Source organism: Rhodamnia argentea, chromosome 10 (assembly GCF_020921035.1).
Source record: "Rhodamnia argentea isolate NSW1041297 chromosome 10, ASM2092103v1, whole genome shotgun sequence".
Taxonomy (NCBI): Eukaryota; Viridiplantae; Streptophyta; class Magnoliopsida; order Myrtales; family Myrtaceae; genus Rhodamnia; species Rhodamnia argentea.
This window is the reverse complement of record NC_063159.1, coordinates 12549618-12566438: the sequence shown is the minus strand read 5'-3', so window position 1 is coordinate 12566438 and position 16821 is coordinate 12549618. Positions and strand designations below refer to the sequence as shown.

The 16821-nt window shown below is 39.3% G+C and overlaps 1 protein-coding gene across 2 annotated transcripts; it reads left to right on the top strand.

The window, feature by feature from the left end:
- The first annotated feature begins 11034 nt into the window (after positions 1-11034).
- On the top strand, positions 11035-16261 carry LOC115757633 (nuclear transcription factor Y subunit A-10-like). Of its 2 annotated transcripts, none has more exons than XM_030697945.2 (6): positions 11035-11246; positions 11901-12215; positions 13373-13473; positions 13606-13674; positions 14780-14920; positions 15422-16261. In XM_030697945.2, the coding sequence occupies exons 2-6, from the start codon at positions 11951-11953 to the stop codon at positions 15824-15826; spliced, it is 981 nt and encodes a 326-aa protein (XP_030553805.1). In that variant the 5' UTR covers positions 11035-11246; positions 11901-11950; the 3' UTR covers positions 15827-16261. The 2 variants fall into 2 exon arrangements, with proteins under 2 accessions (XP_030553805.1, XP_030553804.1); XM_030697944.2 differs by having other exon boundaries at positions 11035-11250.
- The last annotated feature ends 560 nt before the right edge of the window (positions 16262-16821 follow it).

Here is a 16821-nt window from a genome sequence, read left to right as displayed (position 1 = left end):
GGTTCATACTTTTCATTGACAGAAAAGTACGAGAATCCCGCTCTTCGGTGAGCGAATAGTGGTAAAGGGGAGCTGTCCCTACAGGGGTCATAAGGGGACAGTACCCCATGGACACTAGAAAACTTTTATAATTAAAATCCATGTTTTATTAGTAGTTTGGGTTTGGATCTATGTATAGCTATTGTTATGTATTATCTTTTTCGCTTGTAATTATGTGATGTGACAGAGAGATGCGATACGCTAATTATAGCGGAATCATCTAGCAGATGTAGCCTTAATTTAAGGATAGATTAAGATAAACCTTGTGTCTCAATTTCTCTTTCTTGCATTTCTGCTCTAGCTCTTTAGTTGTAGTTGTGTGCGGGATCTTAACAATTTGTACTTCAAATCAAGGATGCCATCTATCTTAGTGCTAAGCTAATGAACGAAATTAATAGATAAATGAATGGAAAATGATGAAATGCTCTTTGAACTTTAGCTCGACGTGTAATGTCATTTCTGAACTTTTAGCATGTTCAATGTAGTTCCTAAACTATTGATAAATGATCAATATAATCATTCCATATGTTCAAACAACAAATGAAGCGTTATTTGATGAAAATGATTTTTTTAGGATTAATATCACGAAAAATTCCAAACTAGTACACTTGTGACAAATTACCTCAAATTACTTTTTTGACCTCCAAAAACCCAAAACTAGTACATCCGTGATAAATTTATAAAAAATTATTTTTTGGCCACAAAAAATCTCAAACTAATACACATCTATTACATATTTATCTTTCGTTAGTTTCTATTAAATTTTTTGTCAAATTACTAAGTTGTATGCTATGTGATAGTTGACAGGTGTACTAATTTTGGATTCTTACCTCTGTTTGTCATAACTGCATCGGTTTGGGATTTTTGTGGTACTACTCCAATTTAACGAAAAACTAACGGAGGATAAATTTGTCATAAGTATATCAATTTGGATTTTTTCTGTGGTCAAAAAATTAGTTTGGAGTAAATTTATTGCAGATGTATCAGTTTAGGATTTTTGGTGATAAAAAAAAATAATTTTGAGTATATTTGTTGCGGGTGCAGAGATTTGGAGTTTTTCGTTGATGACACTACACATTGAATTAAAGTTTAAGAATCTTTTATGTCATTTTTTCATTTTGAAACTATAGAGGAGGCCGAAGCAATTAAGTCAAAATTTGGGCGTACAAGGGTATAAAACTTACTTGATTTTCTGGAGTTACAAGCAAGAAAACGACAAAGCATCTGTTTTATTTTGTCCTCATGGCATGAAAATTTGTTGATACGTGGACATTAAGGCTATATTATTAAGAAAGAGCTTGAGTTTATTTAAATTTTTATAACACAAGCGTTAGAGGTTGCTGCCCGGGAAAGTCTCCATCAAGTCAATGCTCTAAATCATGGTCAATTCTCACGATTTGACACTTTACTTAAAACTCCTTGATCTCACAAAAGAACATATACAGATAAATAAGAAAGGGAAATCATGTATTAATAAAATTTTCGTCTTCACATTAAAATCATCAAATCAACCGGATTTGAAAAAAATGTCCGAGTACTTTACACGGATCTAATCGAGCGATTGAACTACACGCGTGTGACTTTTCGAGAATATATAGCCACGTCCGTTGACGTGCACCACACAAAAAACAAGGATTGTTCGCATTCTGATCACGACTTCGTTGCCATCACATGGATTGTTGTTGGCTAATTTTTAGGGGTTACATAGTACTCAATTTCCTTTAAATTCTCACCCTCAAACACCAAGAAATTGAGAAACATGACCACCTTTGCTGCAAACCGGGGGACACGCAACCCAGGCTGGTGATTCAAACCATAAACATTTGCAAAGCATCATTGGAAGTTGACTATGTCCAAATTAATTACAAGTTGGAGAAACAAGAATAAATTCATCTTGTGCAGCGTGTGTAGATAATATATATATACACATGTGGCCCAGCGGCTGATTTTCTATGGTGGTTTCTTCTTCTATTAGAAATGTAAAGGCAAGAGAGAGGCTAAACGACACGCGTTTATCAACTTGCTTGTAAAGTTCGGATTTGCCAAAATGCGAGTCAATTATTTTGAGCCATCGTGAGCAGAGAAATTAGAGATTGACCTGCCAACTTGCTCAATTTTTTTTATTTTTTTATTTATAGAAATTCCACCTCAACATACATGTAGCATGTTATTGTTGGATATAAGTTAAAGACACACGCCAGTCAGCAATTGATGTGACGCTTTGCAACCACTGAATATTTTCTCCTCAAGATGAATGACATGTTACCGATAGAAAAGACAACATATTAACTGTTAGGAGGTTAGTGAATTTATTAATTAATGCAACGGAATTGTTGGCTAAATGTGAAATATGTGAAATATATATAAAGAGACAACATACTAGAACTTTCTTAGGTAAGGTGTTCTATGGGGTAAAAAAATATTCCAATGGTAAAATTTAAGGTTATGAGTAATGCTATAGAATAATGAGATGGATCAATCTAAATGGAGAAGCAGAAAAATTGGATCTCTTAAAAATGGGAGGTCATCTTTTACTTATACAAAAGTTGAGATTACAATGGTAGAACGTGGCGGATTTAGATTCGATCCAGTTTCCGTCGGCTAATTTCCGGCGAAGATAGCTAGCAAGCCAAGACATGGTTAATGACGGATTAGGTGACCTCAATTAACATATACGACGAGAAGTCATTTGTCTGACCTACCATATTATATAGCAAGAACATTAACTTTGTCATTAACGTTTTAATAATACTTAATCTATCATAAAGAACTCCACAATCCCCCCCTCCTTCCCTGCCTCCCCACTTTCTAGTTGGTCCATCCATCGTGAAAGGAACCTCACATATATAAATAATAAAATAAAAGGTGTGGGAGAAGATTTAATTAAGGATTTTTAAGATTAGATTAACCTCCTAGATCACAAGGTCTAATCAACCACTACCCAGATAAGGACGAAACCTAGGAGACGCTAAGCAGTTCCTCATTAGTGGGCATCCCATCGGATCCAACCTTGTGTTGCTTTTGTGTAAATTTCTTTGTTTAAGGTAGAGAAAGGAGGTACGTATATTACGAAACGATTAAATAAAATGTCGTTAACGAAATCCTAAGTATGTTTCGAAACCCTAACTGCATAACCTCGAGCGTTTCCAAATTTATGAGCATTGCATCATTCTTCCCATAGTTAAGCAAGTTGACTTGTAATGTCGACTAAATTGATGAACACATTTCCTGTCCAACTTTTTCTAAATGGGTGTTCAATCATATTGGCATTGATATTTGAGCACGTCCGTCATGACTTTGTTTAATTCATACTATGAAGATTCCCATATCTTCGTGAAGCAGAGATCGATGTGGGATCATAATTAGCCTCATTAACCAAAGATTATTACAATAAAATTCGACGACAGTTTCCATCCGTCGATGGCCAAGAAAGTTGACCCTCGAATTTCTTACCCGTGAATATTACCTCCGCGTCGCTTATACTTCATGGAATTTTTCTTAATCTGCGCATGTATTATCAACAAAAAAAGCAAAAATTACATTGCCACGGTTGCAAGTCTGGTAACAAAATTAAACAAAATCAACATTTTTTAAGTGCAATTTGCTTGTGACATCCGGATGAATTCGCGCCTGCACGTTAGACTAATTGGCAACAATGGGGTCTTGTTGAGAAACAAAGAACTATTGCTGGAGGTCATTCCAATAATCCATTGGCTCTTGGGCATACCCTTTTGTAATCTTCCCCACAGGCTACTGTTTAAGAGTGATCGAATTTAAGGTGGGTAGATTTCAGATCTAGAACCTGAAATCTACCATGTTATAATTGGTTATCAATTTTTGAAACTTGACATCTACCCAGTTTGCTCTGAATCCTGTTTTAGAAACTACTTTGTTTTTTTGGTCTAATTTCAAGGTTCACTAGAGAACTTATTTTTCTTTTGTTCTTTTTTCTGGTTTCATTTTTTCTAGCAATACAAAATGAATAGCAATGAAACTATTCAAAGAAAAATATGAAAATAAAAATCACTATCAACAAAAAGCAATAATCGCTAAGAGGAAAGGTGAATAAGTGTTGCTATGTTGCTGTCTGATGATGTTAGATTTTAGGGGGGAAACACATCAGGTTTTGGCTTTTCAAGTGATAAAACCGGTTCCATAATCGGTCCAGTTCCCTGGTGGGTATTCACTTAAAACCAAAAATCGGAATTGTTCTAACCGGTTACGAAAATTTGGAATCGATTCTCGAACATATTAGAACGAAAACCGATTCCCGAATCTATTTTTATGATGGTCCAATCTGGTTTTTGGATAGAACCAATCCAGTTGCACACTCTTATTACTACTTGCGTACCGGCATGATTAATTATTACTTTTTTCTTCTTTCAGGGGCAATTTTTCTTGTCTGCACCCCAAGTCGTCAATCGCAATTACCGATCGTGTGATTTTACTTCGTGCATTCGACAAGACCGATTGTGGTGACCTTCACAGCACTAATTTGAACCGAACAAGAAACTTCCGTACTGGTATCGAATCGTGAATTGTACGTGGAAACAAAATATAGGATCCGACAATAATTGGAACAAGGATCCTGCAGGCGCTGTGTGAGCTACAACTCTCTCTCTCTCTCTCCATATCCACTTGAGGCCATTTAGTGGGGTTTGGCCAACGTTGCACGAGCGAAAAAGAAACGAGGGCTTTCCATCTGACGCGGATCGCATACTCTAAATGCCATGAGTATTTTGTCTCTACGTGCAAATTTAAGGGCGAAGGAACATAATCAGTCAATCTATTACATATATATATATATATATATATATTTTTTTATATAAATTGTATAATTTCATTCTGGATAATGATGTGGTGATGTATGGAAAAATTATCCAAACAATAGACAGTTCTATTATATCAATTTACCCCTAAACTTTTTTTGGCCAAATTTAATCTTAAATCTACATCCGACTAAATGGATTGTATTAGCATAATTGTAAAAGGTTTATGATTGATAGTTCGGCCAAATGGACTGTATTAGTACAATTATAAAAGATTTATGATTGAATTGGTAAAAAAAAAAAATTTATGATTGAATTGATACAATTGTAATAGATTTACGATTGATTTGATAATTTTTTCTGAAGATATATACTAGTGAGACTCCTAAGATTTATAATTTTTCATAATCCTCCGAATTCATTTCTGTTCACGTAATAATTTATTCGGACGCCCCCACTAATAACGTGGATCTTTTAACAACAGCCCTCCAATTGGCCACATCTTATGCGTGCCAACGAGGCGCCAACTCCCCATCGTCCACCTTACACGTGGCACACGTCACACCCCATAGGGGCGTCCGGAGCGTCGGCTCGGAGAAGTCTTTATCGAGAGTATCAATCACCAATAGTTTTAATCCTAAAGGTAAAAAAGGTGTGCTTTTTATCTTTCCCTTCTCACGGGCCAGAGACTTAAAGGGGGTGCTGGACAACCTGGTCTTTGCTTAAAAGGGAAGGGAGAGGGTTTGGTGTGCATGGTCCTCAACGCCTCTCAACGATGATGGCGGAAACCGGAAGGAGAGGAAAACCTCGTCTCTCCTTGGGGTTGTGTCCGGTGACCGAGGGACAGTGTTCTCGATCACGAGGCGGCGAGACCGACCTTCTCTACGTGTTTCGTGATCTCTTATGTTTTTTTTTTTTTTTCAAAAGCAAAAGCATTCTTAAACACGCATTAGCAAATAGTAACCTGGTGTGATTGTGCTTCCACCTTCTGCTTTCAAGGAAACGACAATCAGAGTGGACTTGATCTGCCTTAACCTAGTAGACTAATAGTACATGCTTTGGTCAGCTGTCACATTTGAAGTTCTTGTCACTGCAATGGGTAGGCTGGGATTTCAATATGCCTTAACCTAATAGTTTCTTCTGGTTGTGAGGGGTTTCTCAAAAGTCAACTTTTCTTCTTCTGTCTTTGACTCTGCATGATCTGCTAAATGATGTTTTGGAAGAAATGGAGAGACCGAGGTTTTCCATGCTTTCTCAACGTTTCTCAACGCCAAATTTTCTTGATTTTCTTTGAGGTTGGCCCAAATAATTGGTAACATGTTCTGCATACCTACCTAAGTGAGAGGAAGGTAATCCCTAGGACTGAAGAAATGAAAGATGGGGGGGCCAAAGAATGGGCAGGTAATGACATTGGAGACTGATGAACAATCCTTGATGAATGGTCTAACTCCATTTCTCAACCTGCAAAGAATCGGAAGCCTCCCGGGACAATCTTAGGGTGCCTAAAAACTTTCCAGGAAGAGTTATCCTTTGCTTAACTGATGGAGTCCCTTTTGTGCTTTTCTTCTGGTTAAAGTGCTTTCCTTTAAGCTGCTAATATCTGATGGGAAAAACGTCGGAACCGGCATGTGGTATTTACCGTGTTTCTTTTTAGTTCAAGCTGTCACGGAGGAGGCCAATCAAAGATGAGAAAACTAAAGATCCCGACATAGTTACGTGTAAAGATAAAGATTAACGGTCATCGAACCACATTGTTAATGGTACACAATCCACAACAAGAAGGTGATTAATTAATGTCTCGGACTGCTACGTATTCACTCGAACAAAGCTTGAGGATGTAGACTGGAAGGCGACCGAGCAGGATGTGCCTTAAGTTTCCTGTTCAGCTCGATTTCTGAAGCCTTGTTTGTTGTCTTGCCGCAACTAATACTTACATGCGAAACGACGAGGAGTTAATGAGCACTTATTCAAATAGCAGGAACAACAAAAGCAGGACTTCTTGAGATCGATCTCTGAAATGCCATTCGAGGTTTTTGAACTCCCAATTGCTTAGGGTTCAACAAAACCCTCTCTCTTTCCAAACCTGAGTTCCCCTCCAAAGGCAAAGATAAAATCACACCTTGAAAGCATCTTCCTTTGGGCCGACCCCTTAGACCTACCTTATGACAAAGACCATACATTAAAAAAAACTAATTTCCATCAATATCAAATGATAATCCATCCAAAGGCTCGACAGGTAAAATTGGTGTGGTCCCTCTCTCATTCTTAACGTTTTTCGATCTTTCTTTAGGTGGCCATGATTTGAGCTTGTGCCCTTTTTGGGATCTACAATTATTACTTCTTGGAACGTAAATGAAATTTCTTAGTGATGTCATTCAAGCGTTCCGGCTAAGTAAAGCTAAGGAAACCCTAATATCAAGGCCTACAATGGTTGTGGGGTAATGCGTTCACTCTGATTTACAAGCTGGCTCCAATGGGGCTAAACGTTGACTTAGCTTATCTTAAAACAACCCATTGCCAGAGATTGCTTTCGGTCAATAGGTGACGATAAACTTTCATTTGGATCTTGAAAGCTCGATGAATATTCACTGACCATTCGCCCAAAAATAGAAAGCGTTCCGGAGCAATCGAGTTAGTATCTTCCCTTATATAAACCAAGTTGCAAATATCTGATTATTGCAAGTTGTGAAATACAAACAGCTGGTTCAGCACGCCGCAGAAGATCCCAAACTCTCATTCAAACTAGATGCTCCATTAAATACTCATCCATCTCAGTTTCTTTTTTTCATCTTTTTTTTTGGAGAGCACATAATTATGGGTTTATTCTATCCAATAGTTTTCATAAACAATGATTCACCACGGGAGTGAGCAGTTCTAGGGACAGTCCGGGTTCCACCTAGAACCTAGAACTTGATGAGAGCACGCAGCAGAAGTCCGATATCTTCACTCGAGGAGATCGCCAAGAGGGAGCCTAAGTCCGAGCCCCGTTAACATATCTAGTTGGACTCACCTTCACTCAAAAACTTAAGCTAATGAGTTATGAGCCAACTTGGATATATTAACTGCTCTACACCACATTAATTCTCCAATGCGAGACTTCTCTAACACAACTCACACGTGCATTCTAACAATCTTCACCTCACGTGTGAGCTCTAGTATTAGGTTTTGCTCCCTCTTAATTCAAGTATCCTTCTGCACCAACATATCTCAACTTGAATCTCCATCAAAGCCCATCGGGCCCGCATTGCTACACCACAACGCCACACCGACTCGGAAACCGCGTTGGTCACCAGATTCCTTCATTGAGATATTTACCAAACACCGAAACAGATTGAAGGCCCACTAATCAACCATCGGCTCTGATACCAATTTGATGAGAGCGCACGGTAGAAGTTCGATACCTTCACTCGGGGAGATCGCCAAGAGGGAGCCCAAGCCCGAGCTCGTTAACATATCTAGTTGGACCCACCTTCACTCAAAAGCTTAAGCTAATGAGTTATGAGCCAACTTGGATATATTAACCGCTCCACACTACATTAATTCTCCAATGTGGGACTTTTCTAACACAACTCACACGTGCATTCTAACAGAACTTGCCCATCGGAATTGGTTTCCCAATTTTTGAAATCGAGACCTTACCTTACATACCTTAGAACCTAGAACCTAACTTGTTACGGGTTCTTGGGTCGATTTTAAGGTCTACTCGGGTTCCATTTGTATTATTAGTTGAGCAATTGTAGTGAATCATCACTTCTAATGACCACCATTTGCTGTTACAATCCACTGATTACGGTCATATTAAACACACAAAAAATACGAAATATTAACAAGTAAAAGTTTCAGGCATGAATATCATCGGAAATGGAAGCTCGGATTAGTGTTTCGACATTACACACTCATACGTGAAAAACCGCGGGACCGCGCGAAGACATAGAATAAGAAAAACACGAAGTTCTTGATTCCAAGTTGTACTCATCAAAGCCGGTTCCCTAATTTTTGGAACATGGAACCTACCATGCATACCTTAGAACCCGAAACTAAATCGTTTCCTATCGGTCCGGTTCTCCGATTCTCGGTTCTACACAGGAACCATGCTCACCCTTAGATTCATATGCCTAAATTTAAAGAAATCTATCACATTTCCAAACAAGTCGCAGCCGCGTAGCATGCACATCACCATGTAAGGACTAATGGAGAAAATTGGGGTTTCATTGACAGTGGATAAAAAGTGGGTTTTCGTAGTATTAAAAAGCAAAGGAGATAATGATCTCTAATTGCAATTTTCTTTCTTTCTATTGTTTTTTCAGTTTAATATCCTCTCTAGGCAGCCGCTCCCACTTCTAGTGGGCGTGATCTCACGGCAACTTTCAATACGATAAAAAGACAAACCCCACGAAAAAGGTGATGTAAAAGCAATCCCATCTTCTTATAAGGAGAGGCCAAAAGAAAACGGGAAATCAATTGACGACATATGGTTTATTGTACAGCACAAAGGGGAAGAAGCTTTGTCATTGTCCGAACCGCTCAACTGGGGCTCGGAGATCTCTGAAGTACAGGTGCCGAGCTAGGAACAAGGGATGCAACTTTTGGGTTTGGACCATGCCTTGTACGATGAGCAGCTTAAAATTCTAGGACCCGATTCTTGAAAAACTCCGACAGAAGGAAAAGTTCCTAGCTTTTGCCATAATTGGTCTCCTTCGAGTCAAGAATAGAGGAGTATGTTTATGGAAATTATCCCTTGAATTCATCGTACGTATGTCTCGGATGACAGTGAATCTACCTTTATTTTGGCTCCACACGAACATAGAGTTATGAAGCCACAAGGGGGGGACTGAAGGGCAATTCAATCAAGTGATGAAGATTGAGTTATAAATAACAGTGGACTTCAAAGTAGGTGAAAAGTAAATAATCTATCGACGAACATTCATTGTGGTTAGCAATGTACACACAACATGATAAGGGGAAAAGTATCAAAAAAATGTTATATCTATTGCAGTGGTACAAATTCAGTCATAAATTTTTTCATTGGACTAATATAGTTCTAAACCTTTTTACATTGATACTAATTTAGTCAATCCGACCAATTTTAATCGGAAATCGCTAACGTGGACGCCGAGAGCTGCCAATGACCCTCGTCGGCCAATCTCCAAGTTTCAGAAAAAGAAAAGGAAAAAGGAAAAAAATTAAAAAAAAATTTTAGGACTAATTTAGATTTATGAATTGTTTGGTAATTATTTCACAAAATAACACATGTAGAGATTTCAATCCATCAAAGTGAGTGCATAAATGGCAAGGGAATTGTCACTGTCCTCGGTGATTTGCTATTGTCGGGAGAAAGCATTCCTACATCCGCAGCTAAAAAATTAAGCACATGTATGTTAGCTGATGGCTACAATCTTGGATTGCAATTGAAGATTGAAAGGAACTCATCGAAGCGCTATTTTTTTTTTCTTTTATTTTTCTTCCTTCTTTTATGGAAACACTTAAATGATCTCTTGGCATATAAGCCCCGTATATCTAAATCCTTAATATTGGTGGGTCTATACGAGACGCACTTAATATCCGGAATGCAATGAACTCACTGCACCCGCATGTTTTTGGCCTCCGGATTTTGCATATCATGACATGAGCTGATGATGAATCGGCGCAATGTCCTCAATTGATTACTCTCGATGATTGTGTTCGTAATGAGTTACGGCAAAAAGGAGAATTTACGATTGGCCTGCAACATTCGACTATGTATACTTTTGGTCTTAAAGTGATGTGAAGTGATAGATTTTATGAGTATCTATCGAGGAAATTGAATGGTTTGAAAAAAAAAAAAAACCTAAAAAAATTGTTTGTACCTCTTTTTCAAAAGTAAATGATTTTTGTATTTGCAAAAAATATTTAAGCATAATTTATTTCCGATTGTGAAAAAATTATTTCATCGATTGATTATTTCAACATATACGAGGGATCATTTTTAGAGAGATATATTTTTTTATTGTTTATTTTTTTCGAGAAATAAACAGAGTAAAAATGTTTAATATTGATAAGAGAAAAAGGAATATTGCTTTATTCTATTGATCCGAGAATTTCCCATGTAATTTGATATTTCGACCAAAAAAAAATTTTTTTTATGCGATTTGATACGACGTGGATATCTTTTTTTTTTTTAAAGGGGAAAAAGAGGGGGGGAAAATGGAAAAACATGGAAGGCGAAGCTGATTGGCCAGTGTTGGAGTTGGCATTAACTTTGGACGCATTTATCAAGCCTTCTCTCTCCCACTCTCCGTCCCTTCTTCTCCTTCTTCTTCTTCTTCTCTCTCTCTCTCTCTCTGTCTCCTTCCCTCTCTCTGTTCTTGCTTGAAATAGTACCGACATGGCTCCGAGGAAATGGGGTTTCTCTGCTTGAAAGCTGCTGCTTCACCCCCGTTTTTGACTCTCTTGCTATATGTGCGTGAGCTCTCTCTCTCTCTCTCTCTCTCTCTCTCCGGTTTTTCTCGATATTGAGCTATGTAAAGCTTTTATCGGTCGTTGGATTCTGCTATTTCTTGTCTCCGCGGTTCTTATGGTGATCTCTGCTCATCTATCACTTAATTCCCAGCTAATGTGCGGGGCATAATTTTTCTCCCCTTGTTTATTCTCAGCACTTCCAACAGTGCTTTTTTTTTTTTTAGGGGGTTTGAGGGGGTGGGGGGGAGGGGGGGTGGGGCGGCGGCGGTCTTGATCTTTCTTTTTGCATGGTCAGCTTCAGCTCTTGATCGAACGCCGACCCATTTAAGATTTAACTGTAGAATTGCCATCCTCCTCTTTTCTTTTATCTTTGCCCCTCTTTCTTTGTGTGTTTGTCCAGTAAAGATGATATACTGTTGCTTCTAGTAGACCCGTCCCTGTAAATTTTTTCGTTTTCTGTTGTTGCGCCGGCCACTATTCTGTGGACTTGCCACTTGCTTCCTGCGCTTCTGGCTTTCTTAATTTTCTCTTTTGCCAAATTTGAATGAAGAGTCTGATTGAGTTAGATCAAGGCCCTCGAGGTCTTTTGTGAGAATCATCTATAATTGACATTATTGCAACTGGAACATTTCCATCGACCTTTATAATTTGCAGGCTATAGCTTGAAGAAATTGTATTTTGTATCAACTTGAGGGGGTGTCTTTATGGCTATGCAAGCACTATATCTCAAGGAACATGAGGGAATGCTCCATAATCCCGCAGCGCAGTTGTCCTCGGTTCCGTCGGCCACGCCTTGGTGGGCCGCTTTTGGGACGCAGTCATTTCACGGGGATTCTTTGGGCCAGTCGGACTCTTCACCTGTCGAAAACCCTAGATGCGGTGACCACCTTGCGCCCGCCAAACAAGCCGGTCCAGGTACGGAGCAAGGTGCGGATAAGGGAAGCCTGACCCAGTTCACCATCTTTACAGGTAATTGCCGGTTTTTGCATCTTCAGGCTAAGCGATGCATACTTAACTAGTGGGGAATATCTTTGCTCTCGACACTTCTTGTCCTGTTCTAAAGTACAGGAATTTTACTTGTTGCTTCATTCTGTGCAGTTGTTGTGTTTCTCTTACTGTTTCTATGGTGCTTTTGCCTTCTCTTGTTTACCTTGAATGAATTAAGGCGAAAAGTGAGACCTTCAATAGAGAAAACCAAAGGCACAATTAAGTTCAAAAGAGAGACCATTACAGGGATATTCTCGACCAATTAGAATTGAGAGCTTTTCCAGATATTACAGATGAATTACTTGATGAACTGGTTAACAAGATGAAGATTAGGGATAGGTTTAACGGGACTCTGTCTGTTGTCTTGCATACATTAGCAAAGACAAAGATCTATTGAAATTTCTACAATCTGTGGAAGAATGTTTTATAATGCTTTCATGAACACATGATCCAATTGCTGGGATAAACTTGGAACCAATTGTATGTGTACGATGATTTTTTCATAAACTGCACAATTCATACAATAGAGGTTTAAATTTCAAGGTTCTAGTGTCTCACTTAATACAAATAGACGTATCTAGCAAGACCTTAATCTAGTATCGCAGGACTTAAGTTGTACAGGTTGACTTTTGGAGCTCGTAGCAATGAGGTTTTAGGTTTGAAACAATTGAAGCTTCATCACAGCATAGGCCTATAGTCAAAATGTATATTTAGGCTTGTTGCACTGTGCCATCCTGCGGGGATGACACAATGTATGTACAAAAATGTCCTCAATTGAAAACAGGTCAGATTGTAGTTGAACATGTACTGATAACTTAGAATGCAGCAGACATACCCACCTAGCTTTTCTCGTTCTTTATGTTTCCTCCTCAATCTTCGTTGTAGTGTTGAACGAGGTAAAAAAGGCCTATGCAATGAATGATTACCTAAACATATTGTCACCAACTAGGGCCATTCCACAAAGTTGTTGAGTTTCAAAAGGTCAAAGCCTTTCCTTTTCATATGCTCCCAAAAAAAAAAAAAAATCCTCTTTTTCCCCTTCTGCACAGTCTAGTCAAATGTGGCGATGTTTGTAGTTCTTTTTGTAGTTACCCTTTTTTGGTCAACATGGACTTGATGATGTTTGTTACCTTATTCAGGTGACCGCAAAAATTCTGTAGATACCCAGAAGTCTCAACTAGCTATCTCCCCTCTACCAGAATACTGTGCTCGGGTAGATCTAGGGTATGGTCAGCAGATGGTACGTCTTTGTCTCAACCAATTGTTAATATTAGTCTACTTCGATGTCAGCAATGTTAGCTATTCCTATTCTATAATTGGAATGTGAGCAAATAGGAGTGATGCATATTGTGTGCTTGGATGGTAAATGCAGATATGTGCCAAATATCCATATGGAGAGCAGTGTTTTGGCGTATTCTCACCTTATGGGTCGCAAATATCGGTTAGTATTTCTTTGTTCCTTTTGTCTACTTTAATCGATACTTTTTAATGCAGTGAGGGGCTTGAACGGGCATCCTGTGAGTGTTCACCAGACAGTTATACCAGCCAAATTTTTATCTCTGTTTTCTGTTTGGTGTAAAGAGGCGTATCAGTGTATTACCAACTTTAAATGTTTTACTGGCTTAGATCTATTAGTGATTACTTTTTAAAGAATCATCTTATACCTAAAACGACCAAGATACGCCCTTTTAAAATATGACAATAGAAACTAAGGTGGGATGGGAAAGCTGCAGCTTCATCTAACCAAGTCACTAATCCGGTCTGTTAGCAGTAAGCCATGATTTATCTTGTGGACAATTAGAATCACTGCCAGAGGCCTGTGATCGCTAAACTATTTGAGGTGAATTAGGTCTCATCTGCCACCTGTGATCATGACACGGCCTCGACAAGTAATGGCCATCCCAAATTGAGTATTTACTGCCATCTACCACCATTTCGACATTCGGCCAATTGTAGTCCCATCACAGCCCTCACTGTTGTTGGTCATAAACAAACATCATTACAGATACCAATCATCAATCACCTCTCACATGTTGAGTCCTTGATAAGAGAATGTTATCGCATACCATATTTTCAACTATATATACTTTTCTTCATCACTCCCCAAAGTACTTCAGTAAACATTTTTTCCAAGCTGAAGCTTCTTATGAAACAACTGTGTCTGGTTCAAGAGGCTTGCTTGTCCATATTCCATATTGGAAATCTTCTTCTCTCATGAACTTGACTGCTTGTAGTCGTGTTTATGTTCTCTCGTTTTCTTGATTACTTTTTCACCTTTGCAAACCCAATATCTTGAAGTATGACAACTGCCATGAATTTTACATCATAATGTCCAAGTAAATGTGCGAATCATTCTTCTTTGGGAGTGCATGGTTTTTGCAGGTTGAAACTTTACTTTTGGCACCTCTGGCCTTATCCATCACTGGAAATACTTCATTCTAATAATGCCATCATATTCATTTTCGCCAGACGAAAACTTACTAGAAGCCATATTAAGTCAGATTATTTAATCACATTCTCTTTGCATGTATTTCCACTACTTTCAGGGCCGGATGATGCTTCCTCTGAACTTGTCAGCAGATGATGGGCCCATATTTGTAAATGCCAAACAGTACCACGCAATCATTAGACGCCGCAAGTTTCGTGCAAAAGCTGTGCTCGAGAATAAAGTAACAAGAGTCCGGAAGGTATGATCTTTCGCTTCAACTGCTCCCCATACAATTGTCTTTCATGTTTTCTGCAAGACAAAAGGCACCTCTGCATGATGATGAACTTGTCAAATTATGGAGAATGTGAAAGTGAAAAATCAGAAGTAACTGCGATGCTGTTATATGCCCATTTCCTGCAGCTGACGTGCTTCATTAAATCTTAAAAGTGGGGTACAACTCTTTGGCATTTAGAAGAAGATGATTTCTAGCCTTCAGTCAAGTTTGATCATTTTAGCACTTCAACTTGAAAAAGTATATTCTTATTTGAACCGTGGTGTTTATCAAGGCCTGATGCTGACTGATTTTGTTGGTGTGGCTTATTCGTTTTAAGTTGATTGTCAATCGGTTGCATTTCCTAATATAGTATCTTAAAATTGTAAATTTGTCTAATAGCAACCAAAATTTTCCTTTGCCAAACTTGAAGAATAGCACCCCAAAGTTTTTTCATGAATTGGTGTTCTGTGGTGTTTCATTTGACAGCCGTACATGCATGAATCACGTCATCGTCATGCTATGCGCCGACCTAGGGGTTGCGGTGGCCGTTTCTTGAACGTGAGAAGCTTGGGCAATGGAAAGGGAGGAGCTGAAGCAAAGAAAGACAGCAGCGGGCAATTTCCCCAGCCAACTGGTTCTCAGAGTTCTGAGGTCTCACAATCTGAGAGCGGCACGCTGAGCTTGCCAAAAGAAGCTAATGGCAGTGCCGGGAATCTCTCTGGGTCAGAAGTCACTAGCATGTACTCGAGGGAAGAACTTGATCGTTTTCCGATCAATCACCTCCCACCATCCGTCTACTCTTTCACCGGCATGAACGATACCTCGCATAGTATTGTCATGCCCAGCAAATGGGTCGCGGCGGTGGACAACCGCCGCAACCTCAATGTCTGAAAGCGAGGGAAGCGGGGTCCATGCCCGGCCTCGCTTCCCTTTGCAACCAAGTGGAGAAGTCCCGCTGCAGTTCCCGATATGGTTATTGCAATTGGGTCTTCGGCTCAAAGGATTGTCCAGCCGCTATTTGGTTGCTATGCGATAGGCAAATCATTCTTGGCTCATATGCATTAAGTTAGTCCCTAGTCACTCTGGTGTACCGGTTGGCTAAAGGTGGCTAATCTTTAATGCACCTGTAAAAGAACGTGACTAAGAACCTAGAATAACATGGGTTTGTTGACTGTTCCATGCCCATGGAACCACGAAGACAGTGGGAAGACTAGTTTGTGTTTGCTGATGTCCTGTTAATACTTAAAGCTTGTTGGTGTCGAACTCCTTGGTGCTTACCGTGTGGATTTTGAACTATTTGAAGTGATGTATTGTAATTTTTGGAGTTTTTTCTAGTGTCTCATCATCATCAGTATCGTCTGTGACTGTCGAAACACTGCTTTTTAACTGCACACCAGGAGCCGAGGGATCGGGGGCGGGAGAGCCTTCATCCAATCCTCGAAGCTTGCTTAGTTCAAACATTATAATGCCATGCCTATTGGACTCGACCGAGTCGCCAGCCGCAACTGCATGTGAATGATGAAACATATGTTCATATTTACCTGCTGACATGCATGATCCGTTGTTTGGAGTCCCCAGTCGACAGGTGACGAGCAGAGAGAGTTTCCAGGATTGTTGGTACGATGATCTGTGTCACAAGACAGTTCCTGGACTTGCTTATGTTTTACCTGCATTGAGAGGAACCGGCCGAGGTGTTAGCTGGTCGGGCTAAGTGGGATCACTGCTAAGTGTCCAGTAATGTGTTCAGATCACTCGTCTCGTGCAACAGGCATCAGTCATGGACAGCTGTTTTTTATCGGCTTTTCGGCTGCAATCACCTGGAATTCCTAATGTTCTTATGAACCACGAGCGAGAGATATATATACTGTCGGCACTTAATGAGATTA

Bases quoted from the DNA above. Each gene is read 5' to 3' on its own strand.
- LOC115757633 (XM_030697945.2), top strand. From the start codon at position 11,951: ATGGCTATGCAAGCACTATATCTCAAGGAACATGAGGGAATGCTCCAT. The intron at 13,474-13,605 runs GTACGTCTTTGT...TGGTAAATGCAG, and splicing joins TAGGGTATGGTCAGCAGATG to ATATGTGCCAAATATCCATA. The intron at 13,675-14,779 runs GTTAGTATTTCT...CACTACTTTCAG, and splicing joins CTTATGGGTCGCAAATATCG to GGCCGGATGATGCTTCCTCT.